Source organism: Crotalus tigris, unplaced genomic scaffold (genome assembly GCF_016545835.1).
Source record: "Crotalus tigris isolate CLP2741 ecotype Arizona unplaced genomic scaffold, ASM1654583v1 scf7180000018504.2861643, whole genome shotgun sequence".
NCBI lineage: Eukaryota > Metazoa > Chordata > Lepidosauria > Squamata > Viperidae > Crotalus > Crotalus tigris.
Window position 1 is genome coordinate 2,795,385 of NW_024097043.1, and position 21,323 is coordinate 2,816,707.

The window sequence follows — 21,323 nt, forward strand, 5'->3', positions numbered from 1 at the left end:
AACAGACATTTTTAGCTGGAAACTGGGGGGAAAAATTGCAAATTATGATCACATGACTGCAGAATGCTGCAACCAGTTGTAAATGTGAACCAGTTGCTAAGCACTTGAAATGCAGCCATGTGACTGAGGGGTATTTAAAAAAATTTGGCTGCCAGAAGTGCTTTTACAATGTTCAGAAGTGTAGTTTTCATGTTTAATAAAATAATTCTACAGCTCTTACAGTATTTATTAGAACTGGTTTGTTCCCATTAAACTGCACTACTGTATCCATAGTGTATCTGGGACAATTTAAATGCTCAAATTGTGGTGCCGATACCTCTGGGAACTTATGAAGTTTACACAGAAAAACCGAGAAAAAGCTTTTGTTGTTAGTTGCAAAGTCGTGTATTTGGTTTATTTTTTTCAGTGATATCAATAGGGACACTGTCATTAGGGAAAGAATAGATTACGAAAATCATGTTGCTAAAGCTTGTTAATTTTTCACTTAAACAAGTGCCATGGATATTTTAAAGGTTCAGCCTGTGTCCATGGCCTTTTTTTTTTCTTTTAAAATGTTTATATTCATTGAATTTATATAATTAATAAAGCAATTCATGGGGTTTTTTTTAATATGTGAACCTCTTGACTTAGATTTTAGGTCTGGTTCATAGTAAATATTCATACCTATTGCTCAAAGACTGCAGCATCAGGAGATGGTTGGTTTATCAATGGATCATCGCTAATTTAAATTGCAGGCAAAATGTTCATATTCTCTTGTTATGCAGCCTTCTCATTGAAGTTGGTTTGCACATTATGTTGCCAATCAAAGATACAGAAACAGCTGTCACTGGTGCCTTTTAGATGTTAACATTGCTATAACAGATGCTATAGAAATTGAATAAATAAATATTCCTCAGAGACTTATAAAGAGTTATACATATGCAAAGAGAATCATAGCCCCAGAACTCTGGAAAATATCTATGTGAATCTGTTTCACTCCTAGAGCAACAGGAGAAAAGTAGAATTGGATTTGCACCTTCTGCCTTTGGAAATATCTGAAATAAATATTACCATGTGGCAAACACTACTTAGACCAGTGGTTCTCAGCCTTTTTAATGCCGCGACCCCCAACTAGTCGTAAATTGAGGACTACTCAACCGGTCGTAAGTTGAGGACTACTCAACTGGTGCAGCACCGTTTGCAGAATGGGACTTTTGGCGGGCTCAGCAGGGCAGAGACAGCCTGGACAATTCCTATTGGCTTTTGAAAGCCAATAGAATTAGACTCTATTCAAGAGAGTCTATTCTATTGGCTTTCAAAAGCCAATAGAATAAAAGAGAGTAGCACAGCTAAGGAAAAGGGGAAAAAATGGCGGACTGCGTTGTTTGGCGACCCCTGTGAAATGGTTTGGCCCCCCCGTGAAATGGTCATTCACAGTTGAGAACCACTGACTTAGACAAACATTTGAGGCTTGACACCGCAATGATAAATATGCTCACACCGCAATGATAAATATGCTCTATTTATTCCAACAATAGTTTTGGGGAATATCTTTGTATGGCTTGATTTATTTTTAGTTTATTTTTGTAGGATATTATAGATCCATTCTAACTGCAAACAAAAATACATTTTAATAATCTGGATTCTGACAGCCTGCAAATAGCAGTCACTGAGTTACAAGTGGGGAGTTGCACATAGAGTTGGAATCCTGATTAACAATGATGGAAAAAAATACTGCAACAATTTATCATCATATCATATACTAGCTGGATCAATAATTGATGCTTAGTTGTAAGTCAGAAAAAGTTTTTAACTTTTAACAAGAGCCACCATAATAGCTTTAAAAAAGGACAATCCATTCCTAATCTCATAATATTGGTAATAATTGATATGAATATTAATATTGATACAGTGTTCATACGAGTAGCATGGTAGCCAAGGAGTGAAGACACTCACCTCCCACTCAGAAAGTTGAGAGTTGAATCTTAGGTAGCCGAAGATGTTTCTCTCTTAGGGTGCAAAGAACAAAATATCTGCTGCAAACTCTGCGTGGCATCAGGAAGGGCATCCAGCCAGTAAATGCTTGCCTCCATCCAGTTGCCCCAAATCTATCCCAAATTAAGAGATTTCAGGGTTATATAAAGATATATTTATGCAGTGTTCATACATAATATTTCATTCATTTTAACTAAGAAAAATAATCACATAAATCAGTATCCTTATGTTACTAGTAGAAGGCTCAGACTACTTTAAGGCTTTGCACACTTACTAGGAAACATTATGTTTAAATCACTAAGACTGACTTTTCTGTGAATTTCTTGTAATAAGGCTATTTAGTTCACAAATTAGTACAAAAGAAGGAGGGCTTCTTGAACTATCATGAGTCAGGCTTTTAATAGTTCTGTGCTAGCCCTCTTATCTACCATCTTATTTTTTCTCCATGTTCCATCTTTACTACACTTCCACAAACTTAGTAAATTGTACTACTGAGCACATGAGGATAAAACAGCATCAAGATGACTATATTCACATGGCATCCCAAATTAAATTCTCATTAGGTCCACATCATCTGAACCTGGACTGTAGACCAAATAATGGTTACCATGGAATAATTTATTTATAGTTGGAATCAAGGTTTGTAAAAGGTAAGTAAGTAAAAGGTTTACTCTGATTGATCTTGTTTACATTAATCCTTATTTTATCTGGACTTAAATGGAAGGGTTAATCTGAAAGTTAATCTTGCTTTCTGGTTCTAGACACAGATAGGCGGCTGTTTAATTTAATCTCTGCTGCTTCTTGTCCCCCCTCTCCTCCCCCCCCTGCTAGTTGTATGTGGGAAACAAATAAGATATAATTTAACCACAGGACACAATCATTACTTCTTGTAAATTATCTTTACCTATGGTCCTTTGTGGAAATCCTGTCGTTCCAGGATTTTTCTGTGTTGTTTACAATTTAACCGAAAAAAACTGAGCAGGAAATATTGACTAGCCAAAGGTTATTGAAATAATATTTTAAAAGTGGAGGATTATTAAACCCCAAGTCAGCCAAGATTTCATATGTTGCCTGGGTTATATTCAGTTGGCTGAGTCCTTTCATCATAATTAATTCTTAATTTTTCATGCATAGGTATCCATAAGAAGCCACAATGAGAGAAATGATACAATGATATATGCAAGGACATCCCTTCCCCTCTTCTCTATGGATGCCATTGTATCGTGTAAACGCAGCTGTTTTTTTGTTAAGATTTCTGAGCATACAAAGTGCCTATTTCATTGTTCTGGTGTTTGGAAATGTACTTATTTCTACTCAGCAACAAAACTTTATGATATTCTTTGGATTTGTATTAAAGGATGCAGAAAGATGATGCTAGAGAGAGAGAGAGCTACAAATCATCTTCCATATTATTTACACCATTCTGCATCTGAATTTCAAGTTATGTGTTGAGGAAAGGACAATGAAAAGGAAATCTGGCAGATAGCAAGACTGATGAAATTCTTGGGCTCCCTTGGATTTTTCTAAGAATTTGCCAAAGAGTCATCAATATTTGACTCAGTTGGATCAAGATGGATATATTTTGTCTTTTGTTATTTAACTATTGATCAAATTTGAATATACATTTTTAGATAAATTATAGTTTCCATTCCTTTTTATTGAATGTTCTTTTGTGTTAGATTCTTTTGCTTTTGCTATCAAAACCCTGTATACAGTAAAAATGTACAAATTATATGTATGTGAATATATGCACTTTTTAAAGAATCACATATAGTTTAATCTCATAAATTTCTCAGTGACCCAAAGCACCACTAAAATCTTTAGGTAATTAAAATCGATATGAATGCAAGCAAGGGTTAATTAAAAGTTATTCTGCCACACAGGCTTTTGTGAAGAAAATATCTGGTTGCTCAGGAGCTTAAGATAATCATAGCTCAAATTAGGAACAACTGCTTTCTGAGAATAATTATAAGATTTATGGCCAACGTACAGGTCCACAATAATGGATAATAGCATTAATAAGGTATTTATTATTTCTGTGTATCATTAAATTATGTGGTGACAGTTTGTCCCTAGAACTTCACTTTCCTTAAACACAGCACCCATCAAATCTTCCATCCTGAAATAGGCAGTGACATCAACTAGATTTTGGAGTGACTCATTGGCCCTAAGCTCCTAGCTCAACAGCAATAGCTCTTAGACCTATATACACAGTTCTATAGTGCTTCACAGCACTCTCTGAGTAGTTTACAAATGTCCGCATATTGCCCCCAACATTCTGGCTTCTCATATTACCAACCTCGAAAGGATGGAAGGCTGAGTCAACCTTGACTGGTGTGGATCGAACTCCTGGCAGTAGGCAGAATTATCCTGCAATACTGCATTCTAACCACTGTGCTAGCACAGCTCTTAAAGTTCAAAAGCCCTTTCTCTTTTCATCTGCTGAAATGAAGAGTGTTGTACCCTACAATTGTGGGGGGTAGCAGATTGGAGTGGTTAGGTTGGTGCCTCATCAGTATGATAACACGATTTTAACAATTGTACAGATGCCTGTTGCCAGTTGTTCTGGTTCCCTGGTTTCAGAATACATTTTCCAACTTCAGGATTTTAGTCTTTTGGAACAGATGTCCTTTTTGTTTATTTTCCTGAACTCTACAAAACATTTCTGTTTCTTATGCTAATTGATATTCAATTTACTAAATTGAATAAAAATGTAGTCATGTACAGGGTTATCAAAACAGTTCCTAACTATGGAACCAGGACAATGTTATCCAGGACACTCTTGCCAAACTTTTCCCCATTCATCTTTCTATCAGATTCTATCCCAACTTTACACCATAACAACTTTTTCCTGTAACAATTCTGAACCAGCTTTCAATAATTTCAGCCAGATAACATATAAAAAAAAATCTAAAACTGATTAGGATAAACCAAAATATTATTGGGAAAATAAAGCTTCTGTATAAGTCCATCCTGGACCTGGAGCTTTTTATGTCTGAATGTTTTGCAAATGCTCTATTAATATACTACTGTCTCTCCTCTAAACCACTATAGGATCTTTCCTTCCAAGGTAAGAAGCTGCCTTAAAAATAAGGTTCTATATTTAGGCAAGAAAAACCAAATGTACAGGTATAGTATAGGAGGTACCTTGCTCAATAGTAGTAACTGAGAGGGATCTCAGAGTCCTAGTGGACAATCATTTAAATATGAGCTAGCAGTGTGGCTGCAGCTGCCAAAAAGGCCAACACAGTGCTGGGTTGCATTAACAGGGATAGAATCAAGATCACGTGAAATATTAATACCACTTTACAATGCCTTGGTAAGGCCATACTTGGAATACTGCATCCAGTTTTGGTCACCATGATGTAAAAAACATGTTGAGACTCTAGAAAGAGTACAGAGAAGAGCAACAAAGATGATTAGGGGACTGGAGGCTAAAACATATAAGGAACGGTTGCTGGAATTTGGTATGTCTAGTTTAATGAAGAGAAGGACGAGGGGGGACATGATAGCAGTGTTCCAATATCTCAGGGGCTGCCACAAAGAAGAGGGAGTCAAGCTATTCTCCAAAGCGCTCGAAGGCAGGACAAGAAGCAATGGATGGAAACTAACCAAAGAGAGAAGCAACCTAGAACTAAGGAGAAACTTCCTGACAGAACAATTAATCAGTGGAACAACCTGCCTCCAGAAGCGGTGAATGCTCCAACACTGGAAGTTTTTAAGAAGAAACTGGACAGCCATTTGTCTGAAATGGTATAGGGTTTCCTGCCTGAGCAGGGGATTGGACTTGATGACCTCCAAGGTCCCTTCCAACTTTATTGTTATTGTTGTTGTTATATTATGCAGTGTACTAACCAGGTATATCTCAGTGCTCATCCTGTTCTTTCCTTAACATTTCAAATGAGCATTAGAGATGACCAATTCTGTGCACAAAGCCTATGCTCTCTCTAAGGTATAGAGCAGTGGAAAGCACAACAGTACTGTATGTGGCAAAATCAGTTTCAAACCCAGAGTACTAGTTGTACTTCCGATTATCCATTCATAGTCAAGAAACATGCCAGTATACTCCAAACATTCATCAGAGGGAGCTTTGTGTGACCTCTAGTCTTGAGGTTATGAAGTGAGTGACAATAAATCTGGACATGGAAGAAAAATGTCAGCAGTTCTGAATATTTTTTTCTTCCAAAGTAGAGAACTAAAATGACATTATTAACTGCGTGCAAGTTTCATATAACATGCACTCATCCAAACTAGTAAATTGTGCTCTACTGTGATAAACAGCTACTTCATTTATTCCCAATGATAAAAGGGCAAGAAGTTCCATCAGCTCAGAAATATATAAACCACAAGGGAATTGAAAATGACTTTGTAGTTGTTGGGGTAATCCTTACTTATAATAATGATTTAAAATACAGCCCAGGGGTTGGAAGGGCAGGGAACTGGCAGAATTTAAGCAAAAATACTTAACATTAAAAAAAAATAACAAAAACACCTTAATTGCCTCCAGTAACCCTACAGCTAAACTGGGTGTGGAATTCTGGCTCTTGTTTCTCAAGCACTGAAAATGAACAAAATACATTACTGTAATATGGAGGGTTAGTAAATTCATGGGACAAGCAAGGTCCTTTCCAAAAATGTTGGGTTCTGCTCAGGGACATCAAACTGTTGCAAATGGAGAAAAGATGGGCCAAGAAGTAAATGCATGTTTATTAATACTTTATATAAAATTTCATGAACAACAAAATGGTAGAACAGTGGACAGTTAAAATATTACTTTGTGACCAAGCATCCAGGATATTCCAAACCATATTGTGGCTTGTTTCAATATATTTATTACACTGTGTGAGTGCAGCCATTACGATGTTATGGTTTAATATGTATAAACCCAAATAATTATGGTTTGTTTAACATTGAATTCTGTAACATAAGTTAAACATGGCACTATTAGTTCAACTGAGTTTTCATTATCAAATATTACAGTACTAATTTGCTTTTTTTTCAAGTTTAATACTTGATTTAAGGAGTGGCAGAAAACCAGGATAAACACATGATGCAATTAAAAAGAAGGTGTGTTAGAAATGCCACCTGTAAGAATATATTGCCATGCTAGTTGTTTATCAAATGGCTTGACAAAACAAAACAAAAGCTTATCTAGCAGTAAAACAAGACTGAACATTGATAGCAGGTTTTGTTTTAGCTTGACTTAAAGCATCACAAGAAAGTCCTTAGCAAAAGTTACGTGATAAACAACATGTTGAAGATGTGGAACAAGAATAAATTAAATCACCCCAAATAAGCAGCAACTGCAATCATATATGGTCTTGATGTTCCAACTATTCAGAGGGTTAGATTCTGTTCGGTCACGGGGAAGAGGTTGAACAGTTAACACAATGTACTTAGATGGAGAGATCTTGCAGCTCTCTTTTTCAAATGGGAATGAACTTGCTGAGCTTTCTACAAGTGTGTCTAACCAGCTGCCTATTTGCCCTAGGGCAGGGGTAGGCAACATTGGCTCTTTTATGACTTGTGGACTTCAACTCCCAGAATTCCTGAGTCAGCATGGCTGGTTCAGGAATTCTGAGTATTGAAGGCCACAAGTCATAAATGAGCCAAAGTTCCCTATCCCTGCCCTAGGGAGAAGCCTAGCATCCCCCTCCCTGCATTATGGTAGAATTGCTGATGCTTCCTGAGAAAAGATCTAAAAGGCAAGGCGAGAACCATTGTTTCTCCTAATGGCTGATTCTCTTGCATTCCTGCATCTGGGGAACTCAGGTGATCCTTTCGTGCCCTTTACTGCAAAGCAACGTTCTCACCAATCTGCCAACAGAAGTTCATTGCATGGTGGCAGGACTGGAAACATAAAGCAGACAGGCAACCTCTTTTGGGTTCCCAGGATATATTCATTTTTTATTTAAGCAAGTATGCTGTGGCCATGGCATAATCCAGAGGTGAGCAATTTTAGCGTTCAGGGTTCATAATTATTGGGGAGATGAGGGCTGCAATAGGTTGGTGATTGATGACCTTTCCAACTTAACTACATTTATAAATGGGACCAGGATTTTCTGAAAAGGTTTTTTACCAGATTATTTGAACAGGGAAGTGCCCCTTAAAAAAAAAGCTATTTAGAATACACCATATTTTTTCTCTGTTTCTTACTTTAAAATGATTGGGAAAAAACCTACCACTAATTTTCAGCCATTGTGCCTGAAAATCTGAAGGCATAATTAGAAAGCTATTGAAGTCAACCTTCTTATGTTAGGCATGATTTACCTAGGTATGATTAATGTTTGAAATGGGACTAAAGCACAAATAAGTCTGATTCCAATCTTGGATGACTGGTCCATTTGTATGTGTGAATGTGGCATGTTCACAGCTGAATGGAAGATGAAGAGCACCGCATATGGGTTTTGAGAGTTGCCTTTTCAGCCTGTTATAAGGATGGGCAACAAAACTTGTACTTGCTATTGACTAAACCCTCTATAGAATAGTTGCAAAAAATAGCAGGCTACACGCATGGAAAGAATAGTTGTTACAGCAAGTTTGATCTTGCCACTAAATGCTGCTGTGTAAACAGTCTATGTTATATAGTTAGAGTCAGGTTCTACAGGAGAAAGACCATATTGCAAGAAAAGGAGAGGAAAATGCCTCAGAGGTAGAATTATGAAACTCTTGCTTCATTTATAAAAGTCATAAAGCCCAGGGTGTTTATTCTATTTTTGGTAGTGTCCTTTATAACTGCCTGCAAGAAATCATATTCTGCTCTAACTGCTGGGATGTAGGAGGGTACCTGAAATGTTTTGCTAATTCTGAGATTTCCTGATCAGGAGGAACATATTATTGAACAGGGCAATAATAACAATATTAATAGTATAAACATTGTTAAATTGTAATAGGTGCCTTGGATGCCATCCCAAAACAACTGGAACATCACTTGAACACCATTGGCATTGACAAATTCACCATCAGTCAATTGCAAAAGGCAACTTTACTTGGAACAGCTTACATCCTGTGACTATGCCTCTAACACCACAAAACATCAACACCTGCCTACCTCGGGTCCTGAGGAAGGTGGATAAAAATGCCAAATCCAGTCTGAACATCTAGCTGACTGTGTAACAAACCATAATAACAGCTATTGGGTTGCACTCACAGTGCAGATCATCTGAGGGAGAAAAAAGTATTAGGAAATGTGGCTTGGATTCATATGCTAGTGATATAAAAATAAATGGATCCTTACAGTAATTTTCACCCAAGGTGGATGAGATTGTCAGTAATACTTTCTTTTAAAAGCAGCCAATTTACAATGCATTTTGATGGAACATCATAAGCCGCAATCCCAAACACGTAAATATTTTGATGACCCCAACAGTAGTGACCTCTGTGTAAGTGAAAACAGAATTCACCAGTAGGCATAATGCAACCTGTTTTTAGTTTATCATACTGTTATCTTTTCACACAGATTTTGGATAAGATGGCATCTGTCATCTTTCTGATTAGAAATTAATTTCTGGTTTTGCCCATTGGGCCCTTGGAAGAGTTGTTAACAAGTTGCCAGAAAAAGGAAAGAGAAAATATTTTTTTTAAAAAAATGCTGTATTACCAATACATGATCAGCACATAAATTAAGGTTATTAGAACAGATTGGCATTCCTCTCAATTAATTCAAGAATGGCAGAAAAAATGCAATTAAAAATGAACATATGCTTTCTGCCTTCCTCCTGAAACAGAATCAAAACATGTTAGAGAATTCCGGCCTTGATATGAAAAAGAACTGAGTTTTCCGTTTGTGAAATTAGAATATTTGTTATAATATAGTGTTCGTCTCTTGATCATTCCTTCATCGCAGCATACTCCCAATCCATATAATTTGTCCCAAAGTGTCTACGAAACTGAGCTAGGTCTCTAGTTATTTTAGCTGGATGACAGGATCTAGTAGGTAGGAAACCTGGACCTAAATTTGTCCAGGCATTTTTCTGTTTAGCAGTGAATCCTGCTTTTTATCAGGGGATGAAGCCCCATTAGCTTTGTGCAGTGCTATTTTTGTAAGAAAAAAGGTGTCGGAACTCACATCTTGTTATTTTTTTATTTAAAAAACTATATTCAGTTCTTAATATAAATTTAATTTATTCTATTTAAGGCAAATCCGTCAAAAAAAAAGGTGCTAGAACACTGTTCTGGTGCGTTCTATGACAAAAAAAAAAGGACTGGCTTTGTGGGATAAAAGCTTTTCCTTCCTGTTATGAAAGCTGCAAGGCCTTTTTACAACCAGTGACTTTTAAGAGGTTTGCAGGCAAAAGGCAGAAGTGCAGTTGATCGAAAGACAGCTATTCTGCACAGAGAGAAATAATAAGGGGAAAATTTGTCACCGCAGATTGGTGATCCACATGTGCATGGATCCGCTCAAACAAAAATCCATGAATAAGCAGAGTAGTTATCTGATAAAAGCTGGAATACCAGAAATCAGAGATGGCAACAGTACAAAAATTATTTTCCATGGCTTTTTTCTGGATTTTTTCCTTAACTTCCCATTAACTACACTATTTTTCTGGTGGTTCTCCCATCATTACTAAACGTGTCCAATCTAGCTAGCTTTTTCAAAATCATCCAAGATCAGCTAAGTTATGCCACCTGCTGTAAGTTTTATAATTAAAAACCATCAACAATTTGGTGAGATACTCTGAAACTCTAATTAATTTTCACTAGCCTAGCTCAGGAATATACACCTTCTATCAATCTGTGAGTCAAACCAAGATTTGTGCAGCATGCTGAAAACTGCATTCCCAAAACAGAGGAGAAATCATCCATTTTATGGGAAAATGTTCAAAAAATATCAAAAGAAGGCTTTAAGACAAATTTAAGAGATGTATTTTGTCTCTTAATCCCCCCCATCATTTCTCCCCAACTCCAAAAAAGGAGAAAGAGAAGAAGACTAAACATTTCAATCTCATCCTTTTTGCAAAAGTACTACATAAGAGATGTTGGTGGGCTATGTTTAGCTCTGTATCACTGGCTTAGTGTCTTGGCAATAGTACAGTTTCAAGCCTGTCCTGAAATTAACTGGGCTACTGATTGGTTATTTGCTAGCACAATCTTTTGAATTAGCAGTTATCACATTGTACTCTTTCTAAAGAGGTATGAAAGAAACTTGAATCTCTCCTATCTTGAGACAAGGAGAACAGTCCAAATCGGTCCTATTAGTTCCTCCACAATTGTCTATTCAGTCTTCAGTTGGAAAATGCTTGTGGTCCCACTGAATAATATGGAGTTTCTTGATGGGCCATTTCTTTAAACACCCTTGGGAAATAGCCTGGCATTTCCTCTCATAGTTTACATTTTCCACTGCATAGCAATTTGCTTACTGTTCAGTGAATTTCCATCTTTTAGAGCATCTGGGTCCCATGCAAAGGAAGGAAGGATTTCTTGCATAGTTGGAAGCAAGAACCAGCACTATTGGAATGACAAGGAAAGTATTCATTCAATGATAAATTCATCATCCAGCAAGAAGCAGAACTTTTTTTTTGTTTCAGACTACTTAGTTGAAACACACAAAATGTCTTTTAAGTTATCTGAGATTTTAGTCAAATGAATATTTTATATTACAATAAAGGCAATTCGGTTGAAGCACAAAACCAGATAAGGTTGTCTATTTTTTTCTCTAGCTTTGGTCAATGATGGATAGAAATTTAACCTTTAAAGAATCTTATCCATCCCTGTATTTGTGTACCAGAAGTTGCACCTGATAAATATGCTGTTAAAGACATAGAAAAATGTAATTTCCCAGATTTTATCTGCCCAAGCTCTCTACATCAGTGCTCCTTCACTTATAAATACGCAACTGTTTTGTATGTCACAGTAGCTAACTGATCCTAGTAACTACTGGCTGATCTTGAATTCGGCTAAGCAGAGTTGGACTTGATTAGTAACTGAATGACCGATTTTCAAATAATTCCAAAGTTGGATGCTGGACTGGGAAATTGTAAAAATCCCAGAAAAAAATGGTAATCCACCATTGCACAGAAAATCATACTAATACAATTATCAAGTGTTAAGTATGAGTTGTTGCAATAGTATATGTGTACACGTATTTATAAATCAAAGGCTCTGATATTCAACTACCACATATGTACAAGAAATTTTCGGAAGGCTGAGCAAGGACGGAAACACAATGGTTGAAAATGGAGAGTGGGCAAATCACTTCGCAGTTTATTTCATAAGCAACAAGTCGGTACAGGTGGAGTAAAGTCTGGGAAGAAGCTTTTCAAAGTATTCAAAGAGATACACTTTCCAAGATTCTGTATTTATCTCTCCCAGCTTATTTATTGAAAACTGTGCTGGCTTGCTCCCTTGATTTTTGCCCAGCTGCCTGGGCAAACAATATGAAAACTTAAACAATATAAATGCTCACAGCATAATATGTTCAGGTGCCACAAGATTGTTGCCTTCGTTGAACATTCTGTTAACAATTTAGTCTTCTGGAGAAGATGTATGTCATTAACTGCAATTATTAGTAACCGTAGCAAAAACAACCAACTGTGGGCGATCTGGCAAGCAGATACCATAACGCTAAACGATGAGCTAGCATCTTATACACCCCAACCGTGGTTTATTTAATAAATCATGGCTAAACCAACCGTAAAAGCACGGTACGTACTCCCAATCCTTCATTTAAATTGGATAATAGGAGAAAGGATGAAGTAACGCATCTCCCCTGCCTGACCTGCCACCCTCCAGAGAAGTGCAATTACAGTATAAGTTCTGTAGCCGTGGCTGCAGTTCCTGTTGTCTCGGACCCTGGAAGGCAAGAGGGTGCGTTTCGACCAGTTCTTGGATGCGCTCGAATCCAGCTTTTTCAAAGGTGCTTTTTCAAAAGGCAACTGGACTGGGTTTGTTTTTTTTTTTCCTTGTGAGGAAGATGTTTTGCTTCTCATCCATCGGGCCAGAACCGATGAAGCTTCTTGGATGAGAAGCTAAATGTCTTCCTCAAGGGGGAAAAAAAACCCCAGTCCAGTTGCCTTTTGAAAAAAGGCACCGTTGAGACAATTAGGACTTGGATGACTGAGAATCTCCACAGACGCTCGAACCGAGCGTTTCCGGGAGCGCCTCGGAGCCACGCGGAGCAACAGCGGCAGTAACCCCCACTCCTGCACACACACACTTTGTGCGGAGGTCACGCGCCCCCACTAATCTAATGCCCAGAAGCGGCGACTGAGGAGGGCGCAGCCAGTGCCAGCTTCCCTCCTGCTTGCCGTGGCGAATGAGTTTGAGGGCTAGTTTGAGGGCGCTGCAGCGGGGCTCGTCCGACCGCCGTGGTTCTCCCCCGCTCCCCCCCCTCGCTTTTCTGTGCGCCTTAGCCTCTCTCGCGTGCGAGGGGCGGGGTCGGCGGCCCCAGAACTGGGTTACGCGATCCCAGGAGGAGCCGACGGCGCTGCTCAGCCCCTCTTGGGCGGAGCTCCACGCCCCCTCCTCACACAGCCGTCGACGCCCCAGTGCCGAGTGGCTTGAGCTCCGGAGCCCGGGCGGTGGATGGGGTTCCCGGTGGCAGCGAGCAGCTGTATCCCCTCACGCGTCCTGCGAGCCGTCGAGCGCCGCCCTGGCCATGAGTTTCCCGCGGCCGCTGCGCAGAGCCGTCAGCTTGACCCCCGCACGGACTCTCAGGCTGGTGGTGCTGGGACAGGGCGCCGTGGGCAAAACAGGTACCGGCTTCTTCCCATCCTTTTCTTCGGGGGGCGGGGGGGGGCGGGGAAGTCTTGAGCCGCCGTGCTCTTTCCCTATTCGAATCCCGACACTTCCTTCCCCAAAAGCCAGGCAACCCGCCTCTGCCCTCCAGGTCGAGGCGTCAGTTACCGAAGTCCTGCAGTTCTGCCTCCTCTCCTCTCGCTCTCCGGAGAAATCGCAGCCGCGTGTCCTGTCAAAAGTGAAGCCTCTCTGTCGTGGCAAATTTCCCATCGCCAATTTATTCGGAGATTTTCAAACCGAAAACTCCACACCGCGTGATCGTTCGAGGATCGGTTAGTGTCCCAGGTGATGGTACGATTTGGAGGTTAGAAAAGGAGGAGAAGCGCTGAACCCCCACTGGCTGCCCGAGGGAGAGCCGGGGAATATGTGGACCCTTCATGCTTGATCGAACTCAGAAACTCATGTAGTGCTGCAACATCATTGCTGTACTGTGTGCAGTTGTACAAAGTGAACACTCAGATCTCCCAATTATAGTGGTGGAGCTGCCTTCCAGAAAAAAAAAATACGTCTATTTTTCAATTAGATAGGGGAGCATTACTTCTATTTGTTCTGTTCTTTCCTTATAGTTTTACTCAATTTCTCAGAATGCACAAGCCTTCAATAAATTGCCACTTGACTAGTATAGAAACTTTTTAATTCAATGTCTGTGCTGCAATTTGGAAAGAATCCAAATTTAGGTTCTCCTGCTTGAGCAGGGGGCTGGACTAGAAGACCTCCAAGGTCCCTCCTGGCTCCTATTCTGTTCTGTTCTATTCTGTTCTATTCTTGTGAGCCTTTTGAAATTAACAGTTTTATTTAAGGCCTGAGCTTTTGTGCAAAGTTTACCATATATCTGTGCTGAATTATTCTGAAAATACCTTTCCCTTTTGGTTGGGAAAGCAAGATGTTCCCAATGGAATCAGATCACTGATTGCTTTCTCCAGCACTCTGGATCAGAAGCACAATCAAAAGAAGTTACCTGAACAAAACACAGGTTTTGTTCACAAGTGATTTATGGGTTGCCTGAGTAGCTGTGGCTTTGTCATTCCTGTTTTATTTGCTTTTATTAATAGGGCTTAAATCCTGCTGTCCCATGAATCTTAGCTATACGTGTGTGGCAAAAAAACGTCAACCCAGATCTCCCAGGCTGAAATTAGAGTGTGTCAGCTGCTCGTGGTCATTCTTGTTTTACATTTGTCATATTGAGACTTCTATTCCCAATTTTCTTTGATACTGTGGAGGGAATTAAAAGATAGACCTGTTGCATAGTTGCATTCTCCACCTATATAGTTTGCCATGAAACTTCTTCCCCACAGTATTTAAATCATACGTTGTTGATCTGTATCTTCAAAAGAAGGAAAAAGACCATTTTTTAAGACTTATTTGGGGGGAGGGCTCAAATATGAGAAGTCTACATTTGGCTCCAGTCTTGTCCATAGTACATCTTTGCATCTAACCAACTCTTCATCCAAAATATACCCCAACAGCCTTTGGACATATAAAGAAAGTATGAGGATTGTATAACAGGGAATAGAGCAGGCGTATAAAAATCAAGAAGATCAAAAGCAGGAATGTACTTTTTTTTTTTTGGTTTAACTGAAGGTAATTTTCTTTTAGTAGTGTGCTCATGGTGAAATTCAAATAAATGCTGCATGGATCACTTTCTTTCATGTTGCTGTCAAAATACAAATTAAAATTTGAACTGCAATTATCCAAATCCTAGCCTTCCATCACTTAGAGTATTTATTTATCTAGTAAATTCATAGGCTACCCAATTCATATACATGACTTTGGGCAGTCCACAATTTAGAAAAAGTAAAATAATGTTTTTTTAAATCAATAGCATTTTGTTAACATAAGCAAGGCAAATATACAAAGAATCTCAAGGTATAGTACCGGAGTTGCATTCCAGAAGGAAAAAAAAAATCACCTCAGGCACTATCATTAACATTTGCTATTTGTACCTTGTGAAGCAAGTTTCTTTCCTTTGTAGACACGCAAGCTCTTTTACTGTATAGAATTGATCAAATCTTTTAATCCTATCTATCTATACCTACATATTTTCCTTTGGTGAACTTCTCTTCATCTAGAAAACCACATAGATTTACTACACTTCTGTTGCATTTTCTACTAAATAACAAAAGAAGTCAAGCACATTTCTATGAAGCTCAGTGAAAGTTCTGTTCAGATTGTCTTGGTAAAGTGATCCTTTGATGGAATCTGTTTCTTGGGGTATATATGCATTCCTGCCTTAAGCTTCTGAAACATAGACACATTGTCCCACTCTCTTCCTTTGTTACTCTTGCACTGATTTTTGATACTGGGGGGGGGGATAAATTATACAGTACTGCTCTATTGCAACCACCACCTGGTTAATTCCACTTTCCTTCATATTTTACACTAGCGATGATTTCGGAATAAAGCAGAGGGTTCTCAGTCCACTTTGTTTCAGAGTCATTCCACCTTTGGTGAGAGAACAGATATTTGCATCAGTGGCTCTTGACCCTTTTGTTTCTTAGGTCTCATCAATAATGCTGTCAAGAATGCCACCAGGGTAGAAATAAAAAGCTTGCCTTTTTCCAAGAAATATATATTTTATGATAACTAGCATTATGTTATTATATTTATGAATTGCAATTTGTAAATGCAGTGATAATTTAACAATCCTGCTGTAACTAAAACTTGGAATAATAAATGATTTCATCACTAAGAGGGATGTGATGTTAATTCATGGGGGAAAAGTTTGTGATTCTATTTCACCAACTAGCTTCTAATTTAAAAGAAAATCAAAGATCTGTTTACAACAGAGTTGCATATTGCAAAGAACTGTGTCTCAGCCTAATGATAACCTCCATACAATTCAAATATGATAGCTACCCAAATCTGAACAATAACTCATAGATGGCACCACTTCTCTCTCTGATCACCAGCTGTTCCCAAGTCCTAACCTCTTTCTCGTGCCTGCCCCACAGAAAAGGGACCATCAAAAAGTGTGACGCACATAAAAAAGAGAGGGCTCCAATATTGTTGCTGTCTTGTCTTTTAAAACTTCACCCCATGGACACCTGTCAATAACAAGAGTCTTTTCCTGTAAGTATTTTGGGAAATGCCATTCTGATTGTTCCTGATTGGTACTGCTTCAGAATGCTTGGTTTGGAGATTGTTTTCTCCATTGCTCTTTGTTTTCTCTCTTCTCTCTCCTGAGCACAGATTTGGAGTAGAGAATTACATCTTATCTAGGGCAATCCTAAGCACCACCAGTGGTGGTACACATAACACAGCGTTGGTGTACATGATGTTTTATTTGAAAAAGAAAGATCCTATTTTAGATCTTTTTCTCATCCCTATGGAATTCTGAAGGAAAAAATAAATCTCAGTTTTAAAAAAGCCAATTCATCTACCATATGGATCTCCTTAGTTTCTACTTTGGTATAATCTTTATACTGCTGCCTCCAAGCTAGCTTTTATTTCTTGTAACTGTTGAACCAAATATGGCTATTCTGTTTTGATGAGCAACTTTTAAGGTTACTGTACTTTCAGCTTGGAGTATTCCCTCCATCTTGATTCAGCAGTTCTTATCTATCAAAAGAAATAATGTGTTACTGCCAACAATACCCTTATGTGTTCCCATTTCCTAGAGTGATGGGAAGTGAATTTGCCTTGTTTAATTCCTTATAATAAAAAAGTATTGACAAGTTTTATTTATTATTTATTTATTAACAAAATATACATATGGCTGCCCAACTCAAAGTGACTCCAGACAGCCTATGGAAGTAAAACCCCAAATACTAAAATCTAATAAATCCACACATGCATGCCGGCGATAACAAACTATTTTATTTTTACATAGCTACAAGTTATAAGCAACAGATTTATAAAAACAAGAGTAGACATCTTACTTTCTATCCCATTATACTTCAAGGTTTGGGTAAGTCCAGCTAGACAGCTGCCCCCCTCTCTGCTTTTTCTTTTTCTTTTTTTCAAGTGTACACAATATATAGTTTGTTTTCAACCTAGTTGGATGAGTAAGTCACATTTTTTAGGGTTATACCATACAATAAGCCAGAGTTAAGCAACATTTTCTAAAATAAGTCATATTTGACTGGGTTCAAATAACATATTTATCTATAAGCAATGATTTACTAGTGCAGTTGGATTTGCATAATATTTTACAGCTGCATTTCAGTAAAACTCTTTAAATAAATATAGGAAACACTATTCCTTTCAGAAGCAATTGTATTCTTTTGTGAAGACCATGATTATTGGTATCAGCGTGATCACATTTCAGGAAGCAAATTATTTTAAGAATAGCTCCAACACTCCATTTTATTTAAAAGCTCAGGTGCTACATTTCATTACTACAGAAGAACAGGTATCTTCAACAATACAACAGAAAACTTGATTTGGCAGGAATGGTCCTCAGACCTGAGTGGGAACATATTCCCCGCCATATCCTCCTGTCCTCCTGTAACTCAGCCTAAGCGCATACCTTTGAAAATTACATATATCAGCCTCAACTCCTTTTTCTCTCCAATGTTTTTCTTTCCTCATCTCAGATTTTAACTTGCATGTTTCTTAGGGAGCGATTTTAAGTTGCAATCTACTGAGGATTGGGATCTCTCTTCTTGTACTCTGCAAGATAACAGGCAGTCTGAGTTCTTATATACATGCATGACATATAATAATGATACTAGTTTTGACTGGATTGTGACCAAGCCTCCAAGAGTGAGTGGGGGGTCGCTGATAATCAAGGGGTGCCAGTCCCAATGCTGTACCTATTTGACTCAACAGCATACCTTGGTAGGCGTGTTAACCAAGGCAAAATAAAGTCTTGCACATGCATTTTTAAAACCCCTGCACTGAAAGCAACTTTTACAGTTTCAGCCCACACATTACGCCCCCATCACAGCATTGTGGGCTTTGCAGTTTGCCAGACTTGCCATGGATGAAATGTGAGTAACAAGGAAAGACACCCAATTAAGCATGTTTGTTCTGTATTCCACTGGTGGCTGTCAGAGGCATTCCGATGTGCTGCTTAGAGCTGGGGAGGAGGTGAAATAGGATAAAAAAAAGTATCTTGAAAGGACACTTAACCACTTTTTCCACCCTTTTACAAAAATTCATTTTTCTAGCATAGACCCTGATTTCTCCAGAAAAAAAGGGGGGCAGCTTTAAGTATACGTTAGAACTTTTATGGTCTTAATCTGAGGGGGGGGGGAATCATTTTTGCCTCTGTCTGTTTAAAGTTCAGTCATGCAAGTTCATGAAGAGTCTAACACTACAATCACTTCTTGTTCCTGGAGAAAGAACACTATTAAAAAGTTCTTTATGGCAGGTTTACCTATATCATGTCATATATTTTTGCTTCTGCTTGTAAATCAACCCTACAATTAGGTAAGAAATAGGCAATAGTCACCGGAGGTGGGGACATAATGGTAGTTCCCAAGATGATCTTTACCCCACACAACTATTATGTTCTTGGAAGACAGAGCTATGTATACCACACAGCCTGTTTCTTCATCCCCTTAAACATAGGTTTCCCAAATTTTTTCAGACTGCGGAATCTGCTCTTTAAAAAAAATAAATCTTGGGACACCAAGGTTTGCAGCCTCTGAATGTCAGATGATAAACCCTCTCGTAAAGATGATTGGTCTTGGTGCCTGGGGGGGGGGTAAGAGTAATTTTGTTTTTAGCTATTTTTAATGGATTGTTGTGAGCCTCCTAGAGTCGTCATGTGAGATAGGTGGCTATATAAGCCCATAAATAAATAAATAATTCTTCAGGTATGATAGAGCATCCTAAGCCATTGTCAATGCTGAAATAAGAATTGACTGACAAAACAATTGGCTTAGAAAGAGTGGGGGGAGTAGTCAGCCCTGCCGTTTCTGATTTTTTTATTCAGTCTGCTTTCTCCCTCCTGATGTATTGCAGTTATACCAGGACTATAACTTTGCAGAGAAAATGGAAAAAAATGTTTTATCTGGAATATGCCAGGTTAAAAAAAACTGATTTAATCTCTTAGCATTTGCACATGGCATAGAATTATATAATCACAGAAATATACAGTTGGGAGGGACCAATTAAATCATCCATGAGGTATGGTTGTCTTGTCTCTTTCTAAAAAATCTCCAGAAATGGAGAACACAGAGCTTCTATCTGTGTTTTAATCCCCTATTGTACAGCTCTTACCATCAGGAAGTTTTTCCTTATTAGTGGAAAGCACTTGGAAATATGTCAGAACAAGTGGAAAATGGCTATGAAACAATGCAGATAGAATCCTTGTGGTAATTCATCACTTTTTCCTTTTTGAGTACAATACTGCTTACCTTAAATGAAATATTTTGCTTTATTTGTATCTATTGTGAAACTCTCAGAGGAAATATGTCTTTCCATAAAAGTGAAAGAAGGCAGCCATGTACCTTACAGAAGGTGTTGCAAGTATATTAGTCCAGTCCTTCAGGCTTTGCTGTTTTAAGTTCGAAAATATGAATTGAATTGTGCACTGAGGGTGAGGTTAGGTTGTTCTAGATACTGTTTCTTAAAATGTGGCCCAAGGACCACTGAAGGTCCCTAAATATCATCTCAGGGATTTTCAAATTCAAAACTACTTGAAGATATTTGAAAAAATTTAAGACAATGTCACTCCTCATTACTTTGTTTGTTAAAACTATAGGTGCTTCATGAAAATACCTTATTTATGTTGATATATAATGATTTAATGTTATTTTTGTCTTTCAATAAATTGATTTGCTCTACAAGTAGTCCTTGACTTAAAACAGTTCATTTACTGAGCGTTCAAAGTTACAATGGCACTGAACAATGGACTTATGACCATTTTTCACACTTACAACCATTTGCAGCATCCCCGTGGTCATGTGATCAAGATTGAGGTGCTTGACAACTGACTCCTAGTTATGACGGTTGTAATGTTCCCGAGTTCATGTGATCCCGTTTTGTGACCTTTTGAGAAGCAAAGTCAATGGGGAAGCCAGATTCTCTTAACAGCTGTGTTATTATCTGCAGTGTTACTTAACTGCAGTGTCACTTAACAACTGTGGCAAGAAAGGTCGTAAAATGGGGTAAAACTCACTTAACAAATCTCTCCCTTAGCACCAGAAATTTTGGACTCAGTTGTGGGCATAAGTCGAGGATTGCCTGTATTCAAATATATTTGTGATCATTAAAATGTTACATTAGAGGAAAAGGGCAAAATGTATTTTCAGTTTGTTTTACTCTGTTAATCCTATTCAAAATTCCTAGAAGTAAACCCTACCTAATCTTTAATTTGGTTCACACATTGCTCAAGTACGATTTCAATAATGATTCATTGAATAAACTGCAGTAAGGATTTGCACAACATATTAAGCCACAATCAAAGTTTTAGTGTTTTATATAAAATAGACCTGTGGGTTTAATATTTGAGATGGACAGTAAAAGGCCAGTCCTTCAGTTTGGCTGAATTGTGTCAGCTGGATAGAAAAGAGTCCAAATGACACATCATTAGCAGTGGAATTGCTGAAAATATAGAGAATAATGATCCTTTCTGCAAAACTCCTTGTTTTGGGCTGGTCAATTTAGAATAATGTTTGTTCCCAATAAAAATTGGTTCTTCATTGTGAAAATAATCACTTTAT

At 38.2% G+C, this 21,323-nt stretch overlaps 1 protein-coding gene and 1 long non-coding RNA gene across 3 annotated transcripts in view; both read left to right on the forward strand.

Moving 5' to 3' along the window:
* Positions 1–2,492: 2,492 nt before the first annotated feature.
* Positions 2,493–4,945, forward strand: LOC120312487. Its single transcript, XR_005557908.1, has 2 exons — positions 2,493–2,624; positions 3,109–4,945. It is a non-coding gene; the product is annotated as an uncharacterized LOC120312487 (long non-coding RNA).
* Positions 4,946–13,017: 8,072 nt separating this feature from the next.
* The window catches only part of LOC120312488 (ras-related and estrogen-regulated growth inhibitor-like), a 35,568-nt gene continuing 27,262 nt past the window's right edge, over positions 13,018–21,323 (forward strand). The window contains exon 1 of one of the 2 annotated variants that reach the window (XM_039353263.1): positions 13,018–13,667. Coding sequence is in view for 1 of the 2 variants with exons in the window: in XM_039353261.1 (XP_039209195.1) it covers positions 13,229–13,667 (439 nt within the window). In the remaining variant the exon portion in view is untranslated. The remainder of the gene's footprint in view (positions 13,668–21,323) is intronic. The other variant, XM_039353261.1, reaches the window with a different exon arrangement.